Here is a 25,678-nt window from a genome sequence, read left to right as displayed (position 1 = left end):
TTTCAAGTTGTAAAAAGGCTTTTTTTATAATATTGATCAAACATTATCTTTGTTGTTGTGAGGGCTTATCACTTTTGTAAGTGTTTTTAGCTTTTTTTTTTTTTTAATTGAACTTTAAGATTTACTTTCTGTCAGTTTAGAAAATTAATTCAAGGAGAGGGTGGCAATGATTTGGGGGATAGCATGAGACAAACATCTCTTGTCTCCTGGTAATTATCATGCGATTGTTCATCTTCTATGTGTTACCTGGGATGTACTGCCAATATTTCATGATCTTGCAAAAGAGGCTTGTGAAAGGCAGGAGCAGGGGCAATTTGGCCTCTGGTTTTCTTTATGAGCTATTAGAGAACTTCTGAGGGGAAAAAATATGTTGGTCAGGTTTTGTTCTCTTTATCTTTAGAGGTTGAACTGGGAATCTTTTCTGGGTTCTGCTTTTGCAGTTGTTTAAGATATTACTACCTGCAGCTGCCTGCCCTGGCTGTTGCCAAAGGTCGCTTCTCTGTAGCAGGGAAAGCAAAAGGAAACATGTGCCAGGTCTTCAATTGGCTTATTTCATTGCCTCGTGTAGTAACTTAATTTTTGCAAGCTGCTGGGAGCTTTTTCAGACCAAGCTCAAAGACGAAAGTGCCAGTGAAAGTCTTAAAGAGAAGTCTGCCTTCCAAGGGCTGGTCTGTAATTGGAATAAAACCTGACAAAACAGCATAAAATTGTCTAGTTAAAGATCTCTTGCTCCTCCCTCATTTTCGTTTCCTTCTTCGGTGATTTTCTACCTTGGAGAGTCATTTAACAAAAAAGGATAGAGCAGATCTGGTGCTTTGGATTTTGAGGGCAAGTTGCAGAAGGCTTTCGATTCTTTCAAATGCGTGTGGATTTTTTTTTTCTTAATTTGTTTTTCCGTGATTCCTATTGCACCTCTACAGTAAGAACAATCTGGGCAGAAACCTGGGATAAACCATGTGAGAAATGAAGAAGTTGGAAGAGCTGAGGGGCAGAAGTATGAGGCGGTGGGAGCGCCGCTGTGGTGGAACGGCCGGCAGCCGGCTCGGCCTGTGCCGCTGTGTCCGCTGTGTCCCGCAGCACGTGGCTGCGGCCGCCCCGGCAGGCTGAGCTCGTGGGGGGTCCCGCGCGGCTGCGTGGCAGAGCCCGGGGCATCCTCTCACGGCAGGGGATGCTTGGGCTGCACGAGGTGTTGGGGACCTACGGGACAGCCCCACCAGAGGAGCCAGGGGCTCAGGGTTCTCTCCTCATTCAAACGTGATGAGAGTGATCTCTTTATTTCTTTTTTTTTTTTTTAATATATTTTTCCCCATTGAAATCTCTGTATTTCTCCCTAGCTCCTCAAGGCACAGCCGTGGTCTCTGCGTGCATGTGACATAGCTGTGCACAAACTCCCTCCGTGACTTCTTTCTTTCGGGGGGAGAAATGCATTCAGGAAAAAGCAGAGCCCTGACAACAGGAATTGACTGTTTCTAAATATGGACATCCCTTTTTGGACTAAAAAATCTTTTTTGTACTACGCATATTTCCTCTGTTAATCATTTCCTTTTGTTCCTTGCAAACTTGGGTTCTCCAGAGTTATAGGAGGAATTATAGCTGCTCTGTTTGTAAACTTTTCTTTACGATACATTAAGTGGTTTGCATGTCAGTCGTGCCTGCTGAGTTCTCTTTATAACAGCAGTGGAAAAGCCAGTCCTCTGGTTACACACTTTTTTAAAAGTCATACTTGGCCTCCACCCATCGCAAAATACTGGGAATTTTACAGGCCATCCAGCTTTGCTGGGTCTCCCTCATTGCTTTTGCGTGAAACTAATTGGCTTGATAAAGAAGGCCCTGGGCCCAGTAAAGTGTTTTTCCTTCAAGGTGAAAGCTGAGGTGGAAGCGGGGGAATATTTAGATGTTCACTAGCAGTTATGCTGTCTGGATAATCTGAATGCATCAGAAATCAGCTAGAGCTCAGACAAAGTAGAGGATTAAGAGTCTGGGATGGGAGAGCTGGGTGGACATCTGGAAGCCTGCTGTTTAGCTTGTCTGTTGGGGTGTTTTTTGTATTCGTTATATGGGTTACGCTCACCAAAAATGAGCGGCACGATGGGATGGCAGCTGCTCTCTGTGGATGTATTCTGAAATAACTCTTTTGGGCTTTACTTCTGAAGTGGCCCAGTCTCTGCCACAGCTCTGTGCCTCTAACGAGACCCAGTGACAGCCCTGGGAGCCCACCCGAGAGCCTGAGTTTTGCACAAAGTGTCCGTGCCTGTGGGTCTCGGCTTGCAGCTTCCCAGTAAAAGCAGCACATGTGGGTGCATAGCAGCTTTTTGCCCATCTCAGCGGCTGTTTCTTGTCCTTTGGTGCAGGCAGCGGGTGCCTGAGCCCTTGCTTGCACCGCGGGGCTGGTGCCATGGACCCTGCTGCAGGATCAGCACCGCTGCTGGCGTGCGCATTCGTCTATGCTTTGCAGTGCAGGTTAAAAATGCAAGTGAGTAAGAAAAGACAAGAGCAACTCAAGCCAGTGTGTTGAACAGTTCCCATCCTCGGATGGAACCATGTGGCTTGCTGCCTGCTCGGGAGCGCTGGTGGGTCAGAGATGCGCCGGTGCAGTGGGAGTCCCTGTCCTCTGGCCTCCCTGAGGGAGCTGGGGACGGCGAGCTGCGGTGCTTAGCGCAGAGCAACGCGCTCCAGCGCGATGCCTGGGGACAGATGGCTGAGGCTTTTTTTTTTTTCATTTTATGATGAAATACGAGTTGAAAAATATTTTTACCTTTTTGAAAACAAAATATTGAAGAAGGAATTCCAAATATGTTGCGAACAAAAATAGCTAAATAATATTTTCTTTTTTTAAGCGGTCGTTTCGTGTGTCTGCGTGCGCGCACCATTGCTCAGTCATCATTGTTCATCTCCAGTGCTCTGTTTGCCTGTGTGTTTGTCCTTTCCCTGGACAACCTGTTTTTGGCAGGCTTGGTCCTGGTTGTAGCGTGCCAGAGCAGGGCTTGGCATGGTGGTGGGCTTGCAGAGCTGTCCCTGAGCTATCTCCTAGCACCCGGGTGTTGCTGCAAAGCCTAAGAGGGGCTGCACAGTGTCATTCAGCCGCTCTTGGCCTGGCTGCAACTCTGGGTGTTGCCCTGCAGCTGTGGGAATCCCAGCAGGATCTGAGCTCACTGCCTCTGTGGGCACCTGGACCCTGGCACCTCTGCCCAGCCTGAGGACCCAGCCAGGAGCCAGCAGCCGCAGTGCCCAGCGCTGGTGTTGGGCTGCGGGCGCGACGGCCGCTGCCGTCAGCAACGCTCCGGGTGTGTTCGGAATAAGAGTTAGGTTTTTAATTAAGAGGAAAAAAATAATAAAAGGAAAAGAAAAAAAAATTCAATTCTGCAGGAGAGAGCAGGTCACTGGGGAAGCTGGGGACCCCAGGCAGCATGTTAATAAAAGATGGCCAACAGATATGTGCCAGTCGCTATTGGAAATACTACCCCAGGAAATTAAAAGTGAGACTGCGAAGGGAGCGTGTTGTGGGCATGGGGCCGTTTAAAGCGCTGCCTCCGTCCAACAAGCCGTGTCTCGTCAGCAACCGAGTGTCACTGCTGAACGGGGCTTCCTGAGGCAGCAAGGGCAGCCCTGGCGAAGCACGGCTATGCCCCTGTGTGGGTGTTGTGGGGGTGTCCCTTGTGTCACCTGCTCGCCCTGCCCACGCTGACACCCACCAGTGGACTCCGTCTGGTGTCAGTGGCCAGCAGCTCCTGCTGTGTCACCTTGTTTTGCTGTGTTTTTGGCAAGGCTGTCAGCCTTGCTGTGCCAGAGAAGCCGAGTGGCAATATGTGTGAAGAAAACATGGCGGGAGGAGGAGGGTGGGGTGTGTGAGCTGCTGTGGCTGGAGGACTTGAGGCGTGGACATAAGGTTCTCCATGCAGTTACTTAAACCGCCTTTTTAACTAGGGTAACTTAAACCATTTGACTGTAGCGTTACTGTATGCGACACAACTGCTGTCTGATGTGGTAAGAGGAAGTGTTGGGAGCAAATCTGAAGCATGGGTAACCCAAAGCTGGGGGAAGGCAGACTTGCCCTCTGTCTAAACCAGCCTGCTGTGAGCACCGGGCGGAAGAAACAAGAGTGAGGCTTTTCTGGGTGCACCAGGTGTTACCAAGGCTCAGGTGTCAAGCTCCTCCCCACTCTGTCACTGCTCCTGGTGTCACGACAGCAGCAGTTCGCTTTTGCTTGGACCTACGTCTTGAATGTGTGAATCTTGTCAGAGCTGCTGCTGCCTCCTGACCAGATTTGTCCACTTTGTCCAGATCTGCTTGAAGATCTTCACAGATGCCAGTCTGGTTGGCTGTGGGTTGGAGCTTTGCCTTGCTGTTGTTTCCATGGAAAGAGCAGGTTTCTTTGCTGCTCTGTGGGCTGTATGGACTTAGCCTAAAATGAATGCCTGTGATATCAACCAGGCCATTGGACTGCCTTGGTGCTCCAGGCTGGCAGTGGGACCAGCAGCAGTGCTCGCTCCTGGCTTCGCCTGGATGCTCTTAGGAGATGCTGACCTTTGTTTTCCATGTTGATGGCGGAGGACCATGGCTTGGCTGGTGGTGGGACCACGAGTCCAAGTTGAAGGTCTGACCGGAGGAGCTGAGCAGCGTTCCCATGGGTACGCTTTTCACTTTTAGAGTGAATTTGTGTCTTTCTGGATATGAAACACGACGTCTCTATAACATCTCTGCGTGAGCTTAGAGAAAGATGATGATGATGAGAGCAATTTGTACATGACAGGTAGTACGTGGATGAGTAAACAAATCCACTCCATCACTCAGTTTGGTGTGGAGAGCAGCAAGGTGGTTCCTGCTGTTAGTATCAATTTACCAATGGAGACATCGCGGCACGGAGAGGCTGGGTGTCAAGCCTTGGGAAGCCGTGTGGTGGTCTGATGCCCCCACTTTCCCTGCGGTTGGAGGGGCAAGGACACCCTCCTCGGGAGCACTGGGTTGGGATGTGGTTGTGCCAACAGCATAAACCAATGTTAAGCTTCACTGTGCGCCAAAGGGCGGCTGGACTGTTCCCATAGGCGTCTTGAGGGATTGCTCAGCTATGAGGCTCCTGCGGCTCAAACTTATCCCCAGTTTCGCCCTCGCTCTGGGTCCCATAGTCGTAGTGCCACCAGCATTGCCCACTCCTTTCCAGGTGACAACTCTGCAGCAGCTGGGCTCTCTTCCCACGTGGGGGCCTTCTCCATGACAGGAGCGGGGTAGCTAGTCAGGACAGGCCCAAGGATGGTGGCACATGGTGGCCCAGGTCTCACCTCCTCAGTGTCACCACATGCCTGTGCCTGTGTGCCTTCATCCCTCTCAGCAGGGATCCCTGGGGCTCATTTTGCCTAGACCTTCTCTCCTTTTGCCTCGGAAGAGCTGGCCTGCTGATATCCATGGCCTTGGTGCCAGGAGACAGCAGCCAGGTTTACAACCACAGAGCAAGGAGGTCTTTCCTCCTCGTGCTTTCTGAGGTCTCTCTGCTTTTCACAGGCAACAGAAGAGAGTTGAGCCCCGGCAGTAGCTCCTGGTTGTGTATCCTCAGCGATTGCAGTGCCTATGTGCGCGTATACGCACGCACTCATGCGAAGTGCCATGCGTGCTGCCGACTGTTACCACAGCGCCTGTTGTCGGCAAGGACACCCTCTCCTGGTGGCGCCAGCACAGCTTGCTGTGCTGGGAAAGGAGACCAGATTATGAGACACGTGTGACACAAAGCAGAGCAAGTGAAGTTAAACACGAGCACCCCAAGTCTTGCTCTGTTTGAACGTGTCTTCGGGCGTTCACCACAGGCCCAGCCTGGTGTGAACACCCCACAAGAGCTCTGGTCCTCTCCCGCTGGTCCTTGTGGAACATGCTCTATAGGGATGGACTGGGTGTGGGCAGCAGTGCCCTTAGGCAAAGGAAAGTGGGTCTGGAGTAGGTGGCCAGGAGCATGGGTTGGATGCAGGGCTTTGCTGCAGGCACTCCAGTGCATGCAGTAGCTGCCGGGTGTTTGCATCTCCCTTGTCCTCAGCCCCAAAGAGAGGCTCAAGCCTCAGTCAATAATAAGCTTATAAGACAGTAAATCTTGGTAATGAGAAAAACAGAAGACAGCATCTGCTCAGCATGATGGTGCTGTGCATCGGCTGGTAAACAGCTACAGAAATTAGCTGCCCATTGCTGCAGGGGTTGCAGCCGAAAAGCCGAGTTTTCCTGTGGGATCGGCAGGTTTCACCTCAGCCCTCCCTGCTGAAATCCCTGCGAGAAGCCAGCACACTCAGGGCCAAGCAGCCCTGTGCCTGCAGAGCTTGCGTGCTGGTATGTGGAGTCTCAATAGCCAGCCTTGCGCACACTGAGTCCCGGAGGGGAGGCAGGACTGAGACCACGGGCCGCTCTGCTGAGCGGCTGTGCTGAAAGGTTTAGACCTGCAGCCAGGGAACAGCCAAACAAGGGGAAAATGGGAAAACCTGCTTCTTGCTTATCCTCTACTCACCGCTGGGCTGACCGGTGGCAGGTGCGCAGGTGAACTGGGTCACACACAGCACGGAGCAGGAAGGGCAAGGTGCAAAATCCTTGTTCCGCGTCTGTCCAGACCCACTGACGGGTCTCGACCTGTGCTCGTGGGTACGGAGGCAGCAGCCAGGTGCTTGAGTGCATGGGATAGTGGCTGGGCTGCAGATGGTCCCGATCCTGCTCCGGTTGCTGGGAGCCGGGTCTGCAGAAGTGGGGGAGAAGGAGGGACGAGAGTTCACGGGAAGGATCTGCATATGGTGTGTAATGCTTTTATGAATTGGGTCTTTAATAATTTACATTACCAGTTTAATACTTTGAATACAAATTATCTCGCCCATATGCTGTGCTGACAAACATAAAAATGGAGTAATCAAAGCTGTAATAGCACTACAGCAAAAAGACATAAAATGCCACTAGAAGGCTTAGGATAAATTATTACCGGCACAGACTAGCTGTATGGCTCCCTGGTGCCAATGGATGCGTTGCAATTTCTTCCTCACACTTTGCATTTGGATTCGAGGTCTGGTGCGCTACCAAGAGCAAGGCAAAAAAAAAAGCTTTGCAATTCTGCAATCCAGGCAGTGTTTAACAGGGAATGGAGGAAAGAGAAAGGCTTAGACCTGTTTGATAAACACTGCAATTTAAATTCTGCTCTGGCATTACATGGCTTGCGAAGAAAATACAGCCCTCTGATTTGTAGGGAGCCCCTTCTTCCTCCAGTTCGGTATCGGTGCGTACTGTGAACCGCAGTGCTGGTTTGCCATCTTCAGGCAACTGCCACGCACTGCACAGTGTGGCCGTGTGCTGCTGGGCACCCCGGGCACTGGGCTGCCCACCCTGGTGCAGGGCTGCGAGCTCCTCCTGCCCCTCTGAGGCACTGGGGAAGGGCCCTGGTGCAGGCAATGGGCGACCTGGAGGAGACACTATCTCCACCTTGTTCTCCTTTCATGTCTGTTCTTATTGCTCTCTCCCCTCTAATGTCCCAGCTCGGAGGAGGTGGAGGGAGGATAAAGGAGCCCTGGCCCCTCTGCCTTCCCTTCAGGCTACCCACATGCTGCTCTTGAGGTATGAACAGGACTCGGAGCTTGCGGATGCCACCGGGCACCTGGTGGCACCGGGCACCACCTTGTGGTACAGTTTTGGCAGCCTGGCACCGTTTCTGTGCCCCTGCTGCTGCAGTGGACGTCCCACAGGGCACAGGGCCATGCAGCCCAATGAGCAGTGTCTGCAGCGCAGAGGTGCAGGGAGCATTCGCAGGGAAAAGGGGCTATTTGTGGACATAAGGAGACCGTGTGTCGTGGCTTGGAGCAAAGTCTCTGATTCTAAATATGAATCTGTTGGTTGGTGCCCTATCATGCAGGAATCCCCCCTGTAAGCTAATCTTTCATGGAAAGGGCCATTTAAGACTTGCATTAGCATGTGCTGAATTTCTCAGCCATCAAGGTTATGCTGTGTAGTCGTCCATTCTGTGCTCCTGAATATGAGTGTGAAAAAGGAGACTTCTCCCCAAAGAAAGCATCCGTGATGGAGGGAGTGTGGCTCTCCTGGGAGGCAGGGGACTGCTTTCCCATAGGGTGGGGGAAGCCCGTTGTGCCAAGATCCGGGTAGATCACATGGTTCTTCCCTCATTCCCGGCCTGCAGGATGAGCAGGAGCGTTAGCACAGGGTGTTGCGGGGCAGAGACACGGTGCAGAGGCAGCGGCTCCTTCCACCACTAGCCCTGCTGGGGAATAAGACCCTCGCTGGTCTCTCTGCGCTGCAAATAGATCAAACGGCCCAAGATGAGAAATATCCTCAACCTCATCCAGAGAGAGATTTTCAGCATAAAAGGCTTTATACGACTCGTAAACCATGACATTTACTTCTGCACGTGAGGTAAATATTTCCCCATCTGAATGTCTAAGCATTGCAGTTTTGCTTGAAGCCCCCATTTGTTTAAGTATGTAGCCAACAATAATTCACCTGTTTTTCCTTCCCATGATTCCCCAAGCAATTGCGTAAGCCAAAATCGAGCAAACTCAGCTTCTGCTCTTTGTCACTTGTCAGCTCCAGACCTCAAATATGCTTGAATGAGCTTTGTCTTGGAGTTTACATTTGGGGCGCTTCCTAATCTCTCTCTAGTGGTAAATGGCCCTGTGTTTTTCTTTCCAGAGGAAGAAATACAGCATACCAGCATATAGGCACGGCCAGGGCAGACAGGGAAGAGAGACATAACTTAATTTAACTCCAGATAAATCATGATTTCGCAGTGATCTGCCTGCCACAGGCAGTTGCGCGGCCTGTCTCCTTGGCACTATAACAATACCTGTCACTCAGCATCCCGAAGAGACCTACTTGCGGCCAGAGATCATAAATGAATGAGAAGACGCCTGGAGTTGTAAACACCATCAGTCTGGAGAAAACAAACGTCCCTGACAGCTGATCTCAGGTGAGGCCTTTTTGCTCCAGAAACCCACAGCAGCGTTTTCCTCTGCAGGGGGTGGACTTGCCCACGTGTTTTGCAGATTCCCAACTTCAGCTCTGCATTGTTCCCATTACAATAAAAGGCTCTCAGCTCCTTGTCCCTCCTTGCATGAGGAGAGGCTCAGGTCCTGCTGGCTCTTGGAGGCAAATTAACCCCTGTGTGATCTCCCAGTGTGGGAGAAGACCGTGTCTGCCTCCTCCTGCATGGCATGGTAGCCTGGTGGTTGCCGTTCATGCATGTTTGTATTAATGGCATTGGCATGTCCCTTCAGACTGTTCCTTTCTCACAGCTACGTCCCTGGCTGGCACGTGTGGTTGCACTAACTCTAATGCTTCTGCTGCTGGGGTTTCCCTGCCTTTGCGGTGCTTTTCGGCCCTTGCAGGGGAAGCTGCCTTGCTGCTTGGGAGAGGAGGAGCTGTTTCCACACGTTTGGTTTGAAAATGACCCCTGGACGCGCATTCAGCACCCAGAGATGTGATCTTTCCTGGCTTGTGTTCACGAAACCGCTTCGCGCTCGGCTCCTCGGTCCTGCTCGTCTGTGCTGCCCGCAGCTGGGTCAGCCTCTGGCCACAGAGGATGACTGCCTAGAGGTAAAGGCAGTGAGTACCAACTTAGATTTGGTCCCTGTCCTGCCACTGACCGTCTCTGGGACGCCTGGAGCTGCTGTGTCTCACTTGCCTACCTATGAGCACTGTAAATCCTGACGCTCCTTCCTGACGGTGTAGCTGGTTCCGTGTCTGTGACAGGGAACATGACAAGGCCGTACAACTCGTGTCTGCAGTTGTACTTTTTATGCAGCATTTGTGCTACAGCAGCGCTGGGACTTTCCTTGGATGTCCCAGCAGGGTTGTTCTGGAGATTGACGTTGATAATCTCCCAAAGGCTTCTCCTGTGGCTCCGGAAAGCCTGAGGAAACTTATTCCCAATCTTTCCCCCAGGAAAAGAAAAGTGCAAAGCCCAGCAGTGCTTTCGTGGCCCTGGGGCTGGAGCTGTGCTCCCGGCGCGACATGCACCAGTCCTCGCAGAGACGCAAATCCCCCATCCCAGGACATCCCATCAGGAACGTCAGGGGTCTGTGGAGCAGATGAGGATCCTCTCACTGCCATCCCAGCAGCACATTCCCAGAGCTGGAGCCTGGCTTTGCCACCTCTTCTCCTCACAGGCGGCCACCGCATGCCCGCAACAGAGCTGCGTGGCTCGGTTACACACCAGCACACAGGGGCTGCTGCTTTTTCTGTCTGCCTCTTTCTTGCTTTTTCTTTTTCTCCTTCTTCCCCCCCGCCTTTTTTTTTTTTTTTTTTTTTAAGGAAACTGCATTCAAGGTCATCGCATAATAATGGCGGTATTATTGTAAGTAGTTATTTCTATTTCAATAGCTCTATGAGGCAGAGATCAGAGTCCCACTGGATTAAGTGCAGCGCATACTATAAAAGAAGACAATCTCGGTGCCAAACAACTTGCAGTTGTCATCTTAATGTAAGGAATATAAAATTAAGATTACCATAGCAACACCTCACATTGCATATAGATATGATTTATCAGTTGTACGTGTGTGTGTGTGTATATATATATAACATATATATAAACACCTAAATATCTCTGACAACTTTTTTTCACTGCCAAATTTATATTTTAAGTTCTCTGTATGTTAAATTTGCATTTTGTTTTTAAATATACACAAGATGGTTAAACTTCAGAACCGACTTTAAAGCTCCAAACGTGCTGGACTGCAAGCAAATGGGGTGTGCCTGAATTATGCAATTCCCTTTTTTCCTCCTCTTTCTGTCTCTTTCTGCTGAAGTTAATAGTCAACTTTAAGTAAAAATTCACGTTAGTTATAAACCACAGCTCTCATTTCTCAATGTTCACATAAAACCGGAGACTAGCAGTGTCAGTAGAAATAGGAGAGCACGTCCAGTACAGAGGGAACAGAAGTAAAGGCAACAGGGGGAAAAAAGGCACTAGGAATCAGTGTTGCTTAAATTCTCAAAAAAAGCTGAAGAGATTTAAGCATAGTTTTCCCCTTGTCATGAAGGTAAGTGGAATTACTGATGAAGATTTTTTGAAACTGCTGCATCAGGCAAACTTTTGCTTACCTACTATCAGGTACTAGGAGGAAAAACAGGCATCAAACTGTGCTGAAGATATCTGAAGAATGTCACACTCCTGGGATGAATGAAATGTCTGAGGGAATCCACCCCTTGTGAAGAGTGGGGAAACTTGTGGATCGTTGATAACACATTTGAGTTTAACATACACAGTTGGAGGGCTGCTGGATTTGCTGTTTTGAGACCAGACTGCAAAGGAGATCTGAGAACCAAAACTGAAAACGTCTGCTGGCAGAACTTGATGTGGAAGCCAAAAAGCATTGCGAGTTTGCCAGGCTGCTGTTTTATGAGTCTTCTAACTTAGTAATATTAAATAAACCGAAATTAATCAGTGATAGCTCTGCTTGCAGATCCTGGCAGGAAGATAAAACAACTTGGTTGAGGTGGATGAGCAAGCCATGCTCTCCAGTGGGTCTGTGGAGAAAACCAAAGCAGAAATTTGAGGAAGGTATCAGCAAAATGTAGCAGGGTGAGCATTCGAAGAGGCTGGAGTGGAAGCCAAAACTGGCCAAAACACTGGCTCCTCACTGGACAGAACTACTCAATTGGCACAAATCAATACAATTTTGCAGAGCCTGCAAATATGCTACAGAAATTAGGCATGCATATTTAATGGGCTGTAGAGGAAGAGTTCTTAATGGAGTTGCTGAAGTGAGATCCGCTCTCACCCTGTGAATGAGCATGAATGAAATTTGTCACATGCATATGGGATGTTGGTAACCTTCCAGTAAAGGGTTTAAAGCATGTAGCCAGCTGATGTTAAAATGGACAAGTGAAAATCAGACCACACAACAGGAAGTGTGTTGAAGTTTAGCAGATGTCCATGAGCCCATCAATCAAAAATGTAAAGTGAAAATTAAAAAATGAGCACTTAACCTGTTGGTAAGTAAACTGGAAATCTATCTTTCCTGACTGAGAGGGACCACCTAAAGACAAAAGAGATGTCATGACCTTCCTCCACAAAAGGAAGCTCCCAGGGTCATGGATTTGTCCTGGTGGTAGGAGCCAGAAGTTGGATTGGGCTTGGGGCCGTGGACCTACTCCCTGTGTGCCCAGGTCCCATCCCGGGAGGTGCCAGCAAATCCTGCAGGGAAGGGGCTGCGCAGAGGCTACGCTCTGCTGTGCTCTGCAGGGCCAAGGACAGAAGGCAGCAGCTCCAAGAAGGATTATTAAGGTGCCTGCCAGGATGGGAGTTGCTTTCCTTTTCCTGGCTGGTGCTGAGTTTTGTGGGCATGCTCCGGCAAAGCCCCTTTGGTGGTCAGGGCAGTGCAGGGGGTGGAAAAACCTGGGTGGTGTTCTCCTTCTATGAGAATATTTGGAGGGGTGCGTGTAGATAGGCAACGGAGCAGTAGCCTGATCACAGCTGCCTTCTCTGTGGGAGGAGGAAATGGTGGCTTTGGCACCAGCTTGCTGTGACTTCACTGTTAACATCTCTTGTTCCTTCCAGGCTCCCGGCACGTGGCTGCGAAGGGCCGTGCTCCTGCCAGGGCAGGCTACGGCGCGGGCGCTCGCTACCGCCTGCCCTCAGTGCTGCTGTGTTAGGGATGGTCCCCATCACGTGCTACACCAGTTATTTCTCTTGACCTCTGCATTTCCATCAACTGTTTCTAGGCAAGTCTGCCACAAAGAATGAGTTGGCTCTGGCTACTCCTACTTATGATTTTGCAGAGCAATTTGTGCTTGGCTACCGAGCTCTCCTCTCATGAGCGACAGGTAAAAGCAGTGTGTCTCCTAAGAGGAAACCTTTCCACTGACTGCTGGATCTGAGTTTGCCATTTCCCATTCTAAGGAAGAAGCAAACCAGGACCTCAATAATGGCTGTGGGTAACTATTACTGCAAGCGTGAAGCTGCTGCTCGGTGCATAACGAAAGCCCAATGTGCTGAGCTAAGCTATCAACACCATCCTCTTGCACTGGGTGAAAGTCTTTATTTTTACTTTCTTTCTTAGGACATGCAATTCCGCTCCTTGCCCAAGGAAAGCACGGCAATCTCTGTCTTCCTGTGGGAGTTAATAGCCAACAGGAAAGACGTGAATTCAACAGGCAAGTGGCATAAACTGTGAAGCTCTGCTATGGTAAATGTGCTTCTGGCCAGGTAAAGGAGTGAGCTCAGGCTGGGTGAACCAGCGAGCTCTGGGTGCTGCAGGCACAGGTGGTTCTCTGCCCTGCCGCTACGCACTCAACCAGCAACACCTTGGGCAACTCCTCCATTTGGGGGCAATTTAGGAGGAAAACTATTTTCTTACTCAAAAATTAGAGTCCTTCAACTTTCTTTGGTGTTGCTAACCACAAAATATGTCAGGTCAGTCTATCTAGCTTAATACATTGCGATCAAAGAGTCCTTGCTCAAGTTTGTCCTGTGAGCATTGGCGGGCTGGTTTGGAGGCCTTGGCAGGAGGCAGCATCCAGTAGCGGACAAGGCAAGAGTGCAAGGGTTCCCATCTCGCTGTGACATCCCTGTCAGCCTCATGTTTATATCTTTTTCCTTTGCTGTGATCATGACTTGGCAGTCATGCATCTATTGATCATTTATCATCTAAGCAGCCCAGGAAACTGTGCAGAGCAACCAAATTGCTTTCCCTGGAAGCAAGGCTCTGTGAGTCAGGATTTTTTTGGGAGGAAGGAGGCAATCAATTAGGTCACTTAAAAAAGAAAAAGTCTCTCTGGCAATTGGAGACTTGCAGTTTTACACCTGTCATAGTGTGGGTCATTATTTTTGTCCCTAGAATCATAGAATCTTAGAATCGTTAAGGTTGGAAGGGGCCTCTAGAGATTATCTAGTCCAACGCCCCTGCACACACAGGGTCACCTAGAGCACGTGGCACAGGACTGCGTCCAAGCGGGTTTTGAAGATCTCCAGAGAAGGAGATCTCTTGGCAGCCTGTTCCTGTGCTCCATCGCCCTCACTGTTAAGAAATTTTTCCTTCAGTTCCTGTGGAACTTTATATGGGCATATATGTTTGCACCCGTTTTTTTTTCTGAAGCTTTAGCTAATAAGCTAAAGTAGAAAAAATGGAACTAGATTGTTACAGCTGCAAGACCCTGTGATCCCTTAAGGTGCCATATTCAAAATAAAACATTCCCCTGTGTATTTCCTAGGTAGTAGGGAGACAATGCTTTGAATTTGGGTGAGTAGAAATGATTAGCTTGGGGTGTGTGTATCTGTGCATCCTTATTGTTCAGCTTGAATTTGGTTAGAAGCTTCCAGAGGAAAATGGGCCCAGCTGGAGACGCAGGGCTGGTGGGAGCGGGTTGTAGTGGGCTGCATTGGGCTGCTTGTGTCAGGGCTCGGGCTGACAGCGAGAGCTAATGTAGCGCCCTGATGTCCCCTCGCTGGCACGGCCAGTCCCTGTAGACACGAAGAGTCACGGTCATGTTGGTGAAAACATTACAGGAAAGAGCTTGGTTTTTTTCCCATATGTGTGCTGAAAACACTCAGGTTATTTGCTAAAGCCCAAACAAATCACATGCGTAATTCAGTCACCGCGGTATGAACCTTCTTGGTGGGAGCAGCTTTTTTGGAAGGCACAAGCTGATCTCAGCAAACTTTGACCCAAACGTGCAACAGCCCACAGACCCCATCAGCAGAGTTTAAACTTTTGCCGTCACTTCCTTCCATGATACAAAGTGAATCTAGGTCACCCTGCTTGCCTGCTTATGGCAGGGCTAAGTCTGCTCTCATTCATGTTGCGTCCTTGTGTGTGACATGAAAAAAAAAAAAAAAAAGAGTTTGGTAACAGCAAGCTGGCCTCAAAGTTGTTCTTTTTAAATGATGCACATCTCTGAGTGAGGAAGCGGTTTGATGTTTTGTCCCAAGGCAGCACTGAGAGCATCATTCAATATTCAAAATGTGGAAGGAATACAAAGTTTTCCTTCTTTCCCTTTTTATTGAGATTTTTCACATTAAGCTGTTGAGCTGAATGAACGGGCCTGTGTCTCGGACTTTTTGGTGATTAACAAAAAAGCCTATTCTGGGCAAGCGAGCAGTCTGCTCCGCGTGAGGCTGGTACTTCAGCTCAGAAAGGGGAAGTGGCTGAGCACGAGGAGGCCGTCTTGCCGGGAGTGCCTCCACGAGTGCGGTGCCGTACACAGATCCGCTTGTTTGCTGCTCTCTCCTTTGTGCTGGCAGTTCCGCGCAGGCGGCTGCGTTTTCGCAATGCAACCGATGGCTTTTCCCAAGGCCGGGCTTCGCTTTCGTCACGCGCCGCACAGCTGCGGTGCCCTGCCATGAATAGCTGGGCAGAATAGCTAAGGCACCAGAAAAGAGCCCGGAAGAGAAGAAATGAGTGTACGTGTTTGCCTAGGGAGCTGCAGACGTTTCGTGGTGATTCCCTCTTTGCACTACAGCCCTGTGCTGGGCTGTGCGGTGTTTCCTGGGGTCTGTTCCCAGGAAATGTGGGGATGGGAGTGCACTTGCCTCGTGTGTTCAGGGACGTGTTCTGCATGCAGCAAAATAATGGAGTGGGGAGAAACATGGGGCTATGTGGCCCGGGGGCATCCCCACATCTCTTGGCACCTGAACAGGGCAGCAAGACGTGCCCAGGTGAGCCGTGGTGGTGAAGACCCGATGCTGAGGGACTGTGTAAAACGCCCTGTGCCACATGAGGGGACGTGAGGCTGTCCCCGAGCCCTCGGAGCGGCTGTGCAGGGCAGCGCAGAGCCGCACCACGTGGGAGCCGCCACGGGGCGAACAAAAGCAGCTGCCAAATGATTTATTGGCCCCACTCTGCATCTGCTGCTGCGCCTGCTGGAAAGGCCGTCACCGGAGTCAAAAGCCCCACTTGTGGAGGAATTACAACTCTCACTGCCTGCTGCTCTTGCTGGAGCTAGATACAAATCCTCGGTTTGCTGGAAGGGGTGGGAGGGACGGATGGAGCCTCCTGCAGCATCTTTGCACTGTGCCTGTGTGTCCAGGCTTGGGCAGCGGGGACGTGGGAAAGGGCCAGGCTGAGCTGAAGGAAATGGAGGTGTCACTGCTGTAAGCAAGCTCAGTCAAAAGGACAGGACAAATTGGCCTTGCATATCTCAGAATCACAAAATTGTTGAGGTTTGGAAGGGACCCCTAGAGATCATACAGTCCATTCCCCGTACTCCAGCAGTGACATCTAGGGCACGTGGCACAGGGTCGCATCCAGGCAGATTTTGAAGATCTCTAAAGAAGGAGACTCCACAACCTCTCTGGGCAGCCTGTTGCAGTGCTCTGTCACCCCCACAGTAAAGAAGTTCCTCCTCCTATGTAGCTATGCTGAACTCACTGGGGTGGCATTTGTGGGGAACAGTTATCACCTTTGTGTACTTGACAAAACTTAATTGTCTCTTCTCCACTGACAAATTTGACATAGCAGCTTGCCCAGCCTCATGGAGAAGAAGGAAAAAAAAACCCCTTCATTTATAAGCAATTCATTAAGTAGCATTAAAGCTGTCTCTGAAGACAAAATAATCTTTTTAAAGAGGACTCAAGGTACTGAGAAGGAAGATTAATGCCTCAGCTATTTTTCAATTATGGGAGCTTTCATATGTTCCAGTACACCTGGGTTGACTCCACGCAGCCAAGCGCGCCGGGCCGGCCGGCGTTCCACCTCGTGCAAGGGATGAGCGGTGCCCGCATGTGGCTGCTGTGATCCGCACATGCCGCAGGGCAGGAACAGGGGTGACATTGTCCCATTAGACCTGCAAGGTGGCTGGGCACCCCCAGCGGGATATTCAGAGGGAACTTTCCATGCCAAAGGCACATCTCTCCCTTCCCGCTAAATCTGGCATCTTCAAGGGGGATGAGGCCACACCAAAAATCAGGGGTGACTTTGGGGATGCGTCTCCTGCTGGTGCTGCTCAATGATGGGAGAAAATGTTGTCTTAAATCCCTCGCAGCAACAGGCGTAGCCCTCTGAAGACTCATTTTTATCAATGTTATTAAGCTTTTTCAAAGGGAGGATTTGCAAAGTGTTTGCTGTGTACAGCACACTGACTGTTCTTGCCTTGCTTTTTGGTTCATGTATCTGTGCACCAAGCACAACCACCGTGGCCTGGTGCAGAGGCGCTCCTGGATGCTGACCCTCCTTCACTTGTCTTCTCTTATGATCGTGCTCATGGGTTTTGTACAGTCAAATGAGCCTCAATTCTTCCAACACATTGTGGCTATTTTAATTTCAATATGATTTACGTCAGAGGCTCCTGTAAAGCATAATTAAAAAGGTCTTATTGATACATGCACCCTCACTTCTTTCCCTTGCCATTGCCTCCTAGAGTGCTAGCCTTTCCTTAATTGAAGCAGTGAAGAGTCCATTTAGCAGGGAGGTGGGAGGAAGCAGCCTGAAAACTATTCATCTAAATCACTCCAGCAATGAAAACGGTTGCTGACTCCATCTATCATAGTTTCTGGGAAGTGTCTTCTGAGAGACTGGTTGATAGAACCATGCAGGTGTGCACATGCATGTGGTGCTATGCAGACCTGCTCACCCAGGGCAGTGCTGTGCAGTGGAACAAGACAGCTTTTTGCAGATATAAATTATGGGCAATAATCTATGAACAAAAGCGGTGTCTGGATAAAGAGCCATTTTTGTATTTTCCTGCCTGCAGCAGTTCTATATGAAGCACCCCCTTTGCCGCGCACTGCTCTGCCAGGAGCAGCAAGGTGGGTAGTGTTTTTAAGCCTAAGTTGGGCCCAAGCCTTTGTTGGGCAGCTCAGGTGCTTGTATCAGTGTCAGATGGACTGGAGCCACCTCAGCCTTGGACCTGGTGCAGACCCACGCGATGGAGCAGCAGTGCTGACACACTCTCACTCATATGGTCCTCAATTAACACTGCTGTCGTTAGGCAAAAACAGCTCCCCATTCAGCAGGTGCTCTGCGGAGGGGCCAGGGATGCTGGCCCAGTGTCGGTGATAATGGAAAAGAGTCGTTTGGGGAGCAGGTTTTTTTGGGCCACTCTGGCCCCAGGCAGAGAGGAAAGGATGATACTACCCATGTCCTGCCATGCATGGAATGGCAGCTCTTCTCTTTGACCGCCTTCCCTGGATTCAGAACACATTTCCTTCAGCAGGCCCAAGATGTTTGCATTCCTAAAGTACACAAAGTCCAGCCCCCTGAAGCCACATTCAAGTCATCAATGCTTAAAATATACCTGAGGGTGACTAAAACAAGGGGCCAAATCAGAAGGGCATCAAAGGTGCTAGCAGGATGCAGCACGGAGCTTTGCTTGCACTTAGCCCTAGGCCCCGAGTCCAAACCAGGAAATCCGTGACTGGAATTACTGGGTTCAGATTTAGGAAAAACGCTGGGGTGTACATGGTACAGTCTCGCAGCAGCTTTCCACTGCCCCTGAAACCTATTTCCTAGGTTCATTTTCCAACTGCGGCTGAGCATTCCCGTGGTCGCAGGCGTGCAGGTGCCCTGTTGGCAAAGTCAGGCTGACCCTGGGTCTCGGTCCCCTCTCAATAGAGGCCACCACAGAGCCCAGCTCCCTGAGGAGCTGACAACCCCACCAGGGTGCCTTTGTGTTGGACAGTTTGGCTGGGGACTGTGTGTCAAGCGTTTCAGATTGAGTCAAACAAGTTAGCACAGAAGGCAGCTGCTTTGCTCTGAAATGATAGCTGGGGAAGGTGGTGTGAGGCTGGTTTTGTCTCAGTGTCAGACGCGCTGCCCTCAGGCAATGCCGGCTGTGTCGCAGAGGTGCGCGTGGCGGGAAATGCAGGCTGAGAAACGCTGCTGCCACACGGACAATACACAGAGCGTCACCGGTGTCCCCTGCAGAGCGTCCCCTCCCGGAGCTCCCCTCGGAGAGCAGGAGCAGGCAGCACCCAAGCCCTCCCGCTCCCGGCGCAGTTAGCTGCTTTAGCAGGTCTGGCAGGAGCAGGGCTGAACCCTGCCACACTTCCCAGTGTTCCCTGACCGAGGCCACGAAGAAATCACTGTGGATGCAGAGCTCAGAGCTGGCGGCACTTCTTGGGGAGGGTTCTGGCCTCTACAACCACTCACATGGCCAGGGTTGCCCCTGTGCTGGGGCCCTGGAGAGGCTTCCAAGCCCCTTCCCCTGTCATGTAGGTGAGCACCAGGCTCGAGGATGGGCACATCTCCAGCTTCCTGCACCTGGGCCTCTGCTTGTACAGCACCGTGCACCCCTGCCCACCTGTCCTGTGTGTGCTGCACATTGTGTACCCCACCCATGCTATATGCATCATGCATATCATGCAGATGCACAACAGAGAGATGCAGGTGCACACCAGGCACGTGCACACCATGAACATACCCACCATGTGCACCATGCACACGCACCATGCACACGTCCACCGTGTGCACCATGCACATGCACCATGCACACTTACCACACACACACCCACCATGTGCACCATGCACATTCACTGCGCACACACACCGTGTACACACTGTGCACACACATCATGCACATGCAACACACACCATGCATATGCACGGTGCACACACACCATTCCACACACACCGTGCACACACCATGCACACGCACCATGCACACACCACACACACATGCCCCACACACACGCGCTGTGCAACACGCACCATGCACACGCACCATGCACACACCACACACACATGCCCCACGCACACGTGCTGTGCAACACGCACCATGCACATGCACCATGCACACACCACACACATGCACCATGCACACACCACACACATGCACCATGCACACACATGCACCATGCACACACACCATGCACACACCACACACACATGCCCCACGCACACGCGCTGTGCAACACGCACCATGCATATGCACCGTGCACACACCACACACATGCACCATGCACACACCACACACATGCACCATGCACACACATGCACCATGCACACACATGCACCACGCACACACCACACACATGCACCACGCACACACACCAGGCACACGCACCATGCACCACGCACACACACCAGGCACACGCACCACGCACAACCCGCCCGCCTTGCAGACCTCGCGCGCACCCGGCCCCGCGCGCGGGCAGCGGCTCCGCGGGGCTCCGCGCGGCTGCGCCGGTGTCCGCCGCGCGGTGGCGCCGTGACACAGCGCTGCGGAGCCGCTGCCCGCTCCCCTCCCGCGCCGCGCCGCGCCGCGGGGCTGCCCCGCGCCCCCCGCCCCCGGCCGGGCAGGGCGGGCGCCCCGCGGGGAGGAGCGGCGGGGGCTGCGCGGCCGCGGCGGCCGGCGGGGCGGGCAGAGCGGAGCGCGCATGGAGCGGCCGGCGGGCAACGGGAGCTGCCCGGGCTGCCGGGTGGGCGCCGGTTCCGCGGCGCGGGCCGCCACGGCGCTGGCCGCCGTGCTCATCGTCACCATCGTGGGCGACATCCTGGGCAACGTGCTCGTCATCCTGTCCGTGCTGAGGAACAAGAAGCTCCGCAACGCCGGTGAGTGCGGGGGGAGCCGGGCGGCAACTTCCCAAACTTCGCCCCGGCCCCGGCTCCGGCCCCGGCCCGGCCCGCGCTGCGGCCCCCGGGGCGAGGGCAGCGCTGACTGGGCTCCTTCCCCGCGTCGCTGCTCTGTGCTCCAACTTCTCCCAACTTTTTTTTGTCTCCCAGAGACAGCTGCACATGCAGAAGCCAGTCCTCAAGGCGTAACCCAGGTAAACCTCTCGTTAATCGCAGGGAGAAGCTTGCCGGGGTAGAGCGAGGAGAGCAGGCGCGGGGAGGACGGGAGTCAAGTGCAGGGGATGAGTCGTGTCCCTAGGAGGAACCTCCAGCCGGGCTCCGCACCTGTGTTTATGTTCCTGCCTCATTTCAGTTTAATATTTTCACCTTAAAGCTGCTCTGCTTTACTTAGGTGACAAAGTGAAATCGGACCAGAAAGACTTTCCAGCTCTTTTCCGTGGGTAGTTTGTAAATACAGCTTGAGGCTTTACATAATGACTTCCCTATGAGTTAACCTATGAAAGCTGTAATATTCATACTAATAGTATCTATTTTAAAGAAAGCTATATATTTGGAGAGTGTCCTTTTTCTGCCTTCTGTGTGGTGTTGTTTTAGCAAGAACCTCTGTTCTGTAAGGAGTTGCAGGTGGTCTCTATAGCACTGTTGAAAAGCTACTGTAGGGTATGTTTTGTTAGTGACTATGACCTTATCTACTTTTACAGCAAAAGAGGTAAAGTGAACTTCAGTTTTGCAGCTTGTAAAATGATTATAGTGAGATGTCTGCAGGATTTACAGTTTGTGATATAAACTGGAGACCCTGATCTCTCTCTTATTCTCCTGTAAATGTGGAGCAACTTGACAGAGTTCAGTAAAAGTAGTCTTTGGGTAAGGATAACGAGACAGTGCCCTTTCATTAACATTTGATTAGTTTATTAACAGAAGTATATAATGTGGCTGCTGGCTAGGGCAGGTGATGGACACTGTGGCCTGGTCCAGTGAATTACTCTGTTTTAACGGATAAATTAAATGTGACCTACAGTCCACAATCCATGAAAATATTGTACTGGGTATGATAACTTAAATTTAGTTCAGAAGGGTATTTTCAATTATCTTAAGCGGCTTTGTTTTAAAATGTGAACATTATGGACTTCTAGTCAGTGGTCCTCAGAAGGAAAAGAAAAAGAAAACTTCCTAAGATAAAATTAAAACTTTATAACTAAAGGTTTATGTCATCTGGCTAGGTAATACAGCAGGCAGATCTGAAACTATTTAGCTGTTTCTATCTCCTTTCAAATTGTTAATTGCATGAATGTATTTCCTATCTTAAGAATGTCTCCTGGGTAGGTGAATTAAAGCAAAAGTGTAAAAGAACAGCCTTTGTAAATGAAAACAGAGATATTGTCAAAACTGAATATTTCTCTGTAGCTTACTGTCTGCTCTAAATATAAGCCATTGGGATGCATTGGTAAAACTGATACAAGTGAAATCTTTGTTAACTGAGGAAGTGACTCTTGTTATACAGAGAATTTAGAGCGTGACCAGCAGAGAGTGCATAGGTTCACACTTTAAAGCCATGAGAGTCCTATCAAGGAGAGGACTATCAAGAGTCCTGTCCTGATTCAGTGCCCTGAGTGTTGTTGTTCTCTCAGTCTGCAGCCTAAGTTGGGAATATGTTTGCAAAGCCAGTGGAGAGGTCAAGATCCAGAAAGTGAGGCCGTCAGACTAACGATGGTGGTCCCATATTCGTTAAGTTAAAATGTCTAACCAGAATTTAATCTTATTTTGCTGAGAGGATCATGTGTGTTTGGGATGTTCAAACAACATCCTGCATCTGTCTGTGTTGGCAAGCAAACAGCCTGTCTGCCTTCCTGAATGCAGAACAAGAAGTCAAGCGGTCTCGGCTTGATTTGTGCTCCTCCTGGCTCACGAACAAGCCCACGGACAAGGATGCTTATCCAGAGCGCAGCAGCCAGCTAGAAGTCCTTTAGACAAAGAATTTCCTGCTCTCGTTCAAGCATATGCTAAGCCAGTCCAATGAATAGACAAGACACCCCTTACGGCTGTGTTGGTTCTTGCCAAACCCTGCAAGTGCCAAGCCATGTTTCTGGAGCAAGCTCGTGGGGAAGCAACGAGAGACCAGCTACAAGGTCGTCACTTGGAGCTAAAACCGCATTGCAGGAGAAGCTGGATTCAGGCTGGGACATGAAAGTGTCACTGCCTCTGAGGCTCTGGCGGGTGACCTCCTTCTTCAGGACAGGGTTTTCAGTCACAGCCTCCTGGGCCCCTCTGCAGCACTTGGCACACTTGAGCATCTGCACACAGCCTGGATAAAACAGGCTGAGTTTGTGTGTGGCTGGCAGCAGGGTCTCGTAAAAGCCTCCATCCCTGTCTCCTGAAGGGCCAAAGTGGCCAAGTGCCTGGAGGATATTGGTTTATGGGTGAAGAAGAGCTGCCTGGAGTGAATGAAGAGAAAGAGGATAGAGGAAATCTGGCTTCATTCAAAGCCCCAGGGCTTTCTTGCTGTTGGAGAGTTCACATCCACAGTTGGTCACTGGGTCAGTTGTGTAGGAGCACTGCTGACATCAAGCTTTCATGTAGTAGTGTCCATGAGTGACACTTCTGCTATCTGCAGTGGGCTCCCTCCCATTCTGGTGAAGAATGACCTGGAGTCAGTTATTCAGACCTTCACAGTTTCTCTGGCAGATAACAGCAATGTGGTGAAAATGGCAAGAAGCTGCTCATCCTTGGGGAAGGGTGGGTGTCCAGAGAGCTGGATGCTTGGAGCTGCCTGTATGTCCAATCTGAGAGCTTTCAGGGAAGTTCCAGCCTTGGGTCCATATGCTTATGGTTGAGGGTGAAGGATATGGGGAGAGATTGCTCCTCTGCCAGAAGAGATGTCTGTGTCTCTTTATGGCATCTTTCTTTATGGGTGGTTAAATGCTTCCTAGGTGCTGAGAGTCTTTGTAAACCTGGCCACCTTTCTCTCGCTATCAAGTATGAGGTGCTGAACATATTAATTTAACAGCAAACACCTAATCTTTAAGACTTTCCAAAAGAAATCACTGCTTCACTTCTCCCCTCTGAAAGTTAGTAACATGCATCGGGCAGGTGTTCACCTTTCCTGTGTTCTTGCTGGAAGGTATTCAGAGCACTGAGAGTAATTTATGACTTTAAGTAGGAAATAATGCGAGTGAATGGTGTATTAAATGGCAAGCAAAAAATCGTGACAGACTAAGAGTTGTTGGCATGTCTGTGTTTGCAGCTTCTCATTTGTGGTTCCTGCTAACTTCACAAATGTGAAAATCTGCACCAACAAACAGTCAAAACTTTTAAATAAATCAGTCTGTTCTTTGGGCAACAGCTCTGGAAATACACTTTTCTACCTCTTCTGAACTTCCTGAAAACATAGCGTGTACAGCCAAAACATGCATTTCTTGAAAAACCACACTGTGCAGTAATGCTGCCTGGAGTTTCACATGCAGGAAGAAAGGTTGGGCCCAGGGCTTGCCCATATCTGCACTTACTGCATCCCAGATGTGTATTAGTGTGTACCATGACTCCTGGGATGTGACAAGGTCTCAGTCAAGCCCACGCCAAAGAGAATGTGGGTTTGTAAAGGTGGCTGGGCTACCTAGGAAGAGAACGATTTAGATGCTTTGCTCTTTGGTGTGACTGGCACGAAGCAGATTACAGATGGAGGGGGAGAGGAGGGACGGTCTTGGAAGGGCTTTGCTCCTATATACTCAACCTTTCCTCAGTTCCTGGGTGATTTGCATTCCCAGTTTTGCAACTGCTGATGCAGCAAACAGGTCCTTAGCCAGGAACTGAAGCCAGGAAGTGCTGTAGGACGGACCCAGAGCTGTAGCTGCATCAGAAGTGTCATCTCGGGATGCAGTGCCAGCCTTCCGCCCTTGTGCAAGGGAAAGGCACAAGGTAACTGCATGGCTGGGTCTCTGTATTGTCTGTCATAGGCATTCCATTTTTCAGCTGAAAAAAATGGTGTTTTTTGGCTTTTTCTCTAGCTATTTCTGCTGCCGAAGATCTTTTTGATCTGTAGGTCCTGTTCCCTGGTGAGAATGTTGCCCCTCTTGAGGGAGCTGAGACCTCAGTGGCACAGTCAGCACAGGTATAACTATAATGAGGTCACCAGACTCAACCAGTTGTTAATCCCCTTGATATGGACTACCCTGATGTTTGTACAGTGCTGGTGTTTTTATTATCACACTGTCATACTGGCCAAAGTCAGATGTCACACAGAAGTCTACGTGTGTTATTTCAACACTGTTACTTTTGTCAACCAAATGTGTAATCTTGGAGGAAATAACAGATTAATTTGACAAGTCCTTCTACCATAAAGGTCTGTTGACTGGGACTAATTGTGTTTCCATCTTTTAATACTTCGTTGCTTGCTTTGGCCTTTTCATGACTCTGCCTGGGACCAAAGTCAGGGTAATCGGCCTATAGTTCCAAGGTCAGCCCATTTACCCTGCTCAATTATTGGCACAACACTAAGATTTTGTTTGCTTGAGCTGTTTTTTTTTTCTTTTTTTTTTTTAATGGTGAATGTTAAAGAAAAGAAAACAAAAGACAATGTTAGGGATTCCATGAGCTTATTTTTGCATTATTACGTTTAAGATCTCTAGTCTCAAAGATGTAAAAAGGGTTTAATAGATGGTGTTGAGTATTCTGCCTGGCTTCTGGAATTCAGAGAATTTTGTTATGAATGAGATACAATGAGATACAAGTCATCCTTGTCTGAAAAGATAAGAAATGCTTGTAGTTTCTATACCTTTTGTATCAGCATGGATAATTTCAGTTTTTTTTTTTTTTTTTTTTTAGCATCAGACTTGTTGTATCATTAGACTGTTGTTCTATTGTGATATACCGATTGCCGTTAGTTTTTGCTTTCTTTATAAAATATGTTGATTTCAGTTACAAATTTTATAGCTATATGCTGATTTCAGTTACTAATTTTCAGTTACTAATTTGTTTCTTAAACTCTTCTTTAGGCTCATGTATTTTCTTAAACAAAGTAACCCTTTTTTGATATAGTACTGCTTTTGTCTGAAACACCTTTAAACATTTCCAAATCAGCACTATTACTTTTATTTGAATAAATATATTAAAATGCAGCACACATATACCTACATGTGCATGTGTGCACAGACACACACACATATAAATGTGTATATATATATATAAAAATATACATATATATATATAGAGAGAGAGAG

At 49.8% G+C, this 25,678-nt stretch overlaps 1 protein-coding gene across 1 annotated transcript in view; it reads left to right on the top strand.

The window, feature by feature from the left end:
* Positions 1-20,260: 20,260 nt before the first annotated feature.
* Positions 20,261-25,678, top strand: part of GPR50 (G protein-coupled receptor 50) — a 31,440-nt gene continuing 26,022 nt past the window's right edge. The window contains exon 1 of the mRNA XM_010222516.2: positions 20,261-20,444. Coding sequence (XP_010220818.2) covers positions 20,270-20,444 — 175 coding nt within the window. The 5' untranslated portion in view covers positions 20,261-20,269. The remainder of the gene's footprint in view (positions 20,445-25,678) is intronic.

The sequence above is a fragment of the Tinamus guttatus genome, unplaced genomic scaffold (assembly GCF_059628265.1).
Source record: "Tinamus guttatus ecotype Peru unplaced genomic scaffold, ASM5962826v1 Tinamus_guttatus_pri_ptg000287l, whole genome shotgun sequence".
Lineage (NCBI taxonomy): Eukaryota > Metazoa > Chordata > Aves > Tinamiformes > Tinamidae > Tinamus > Tinamus guttatus.
The sequence above is the reverse complement of the archived record's forward strand: the minus strand, read 5'-3'. Positions and strand labels throughout refer to the sequence as shown.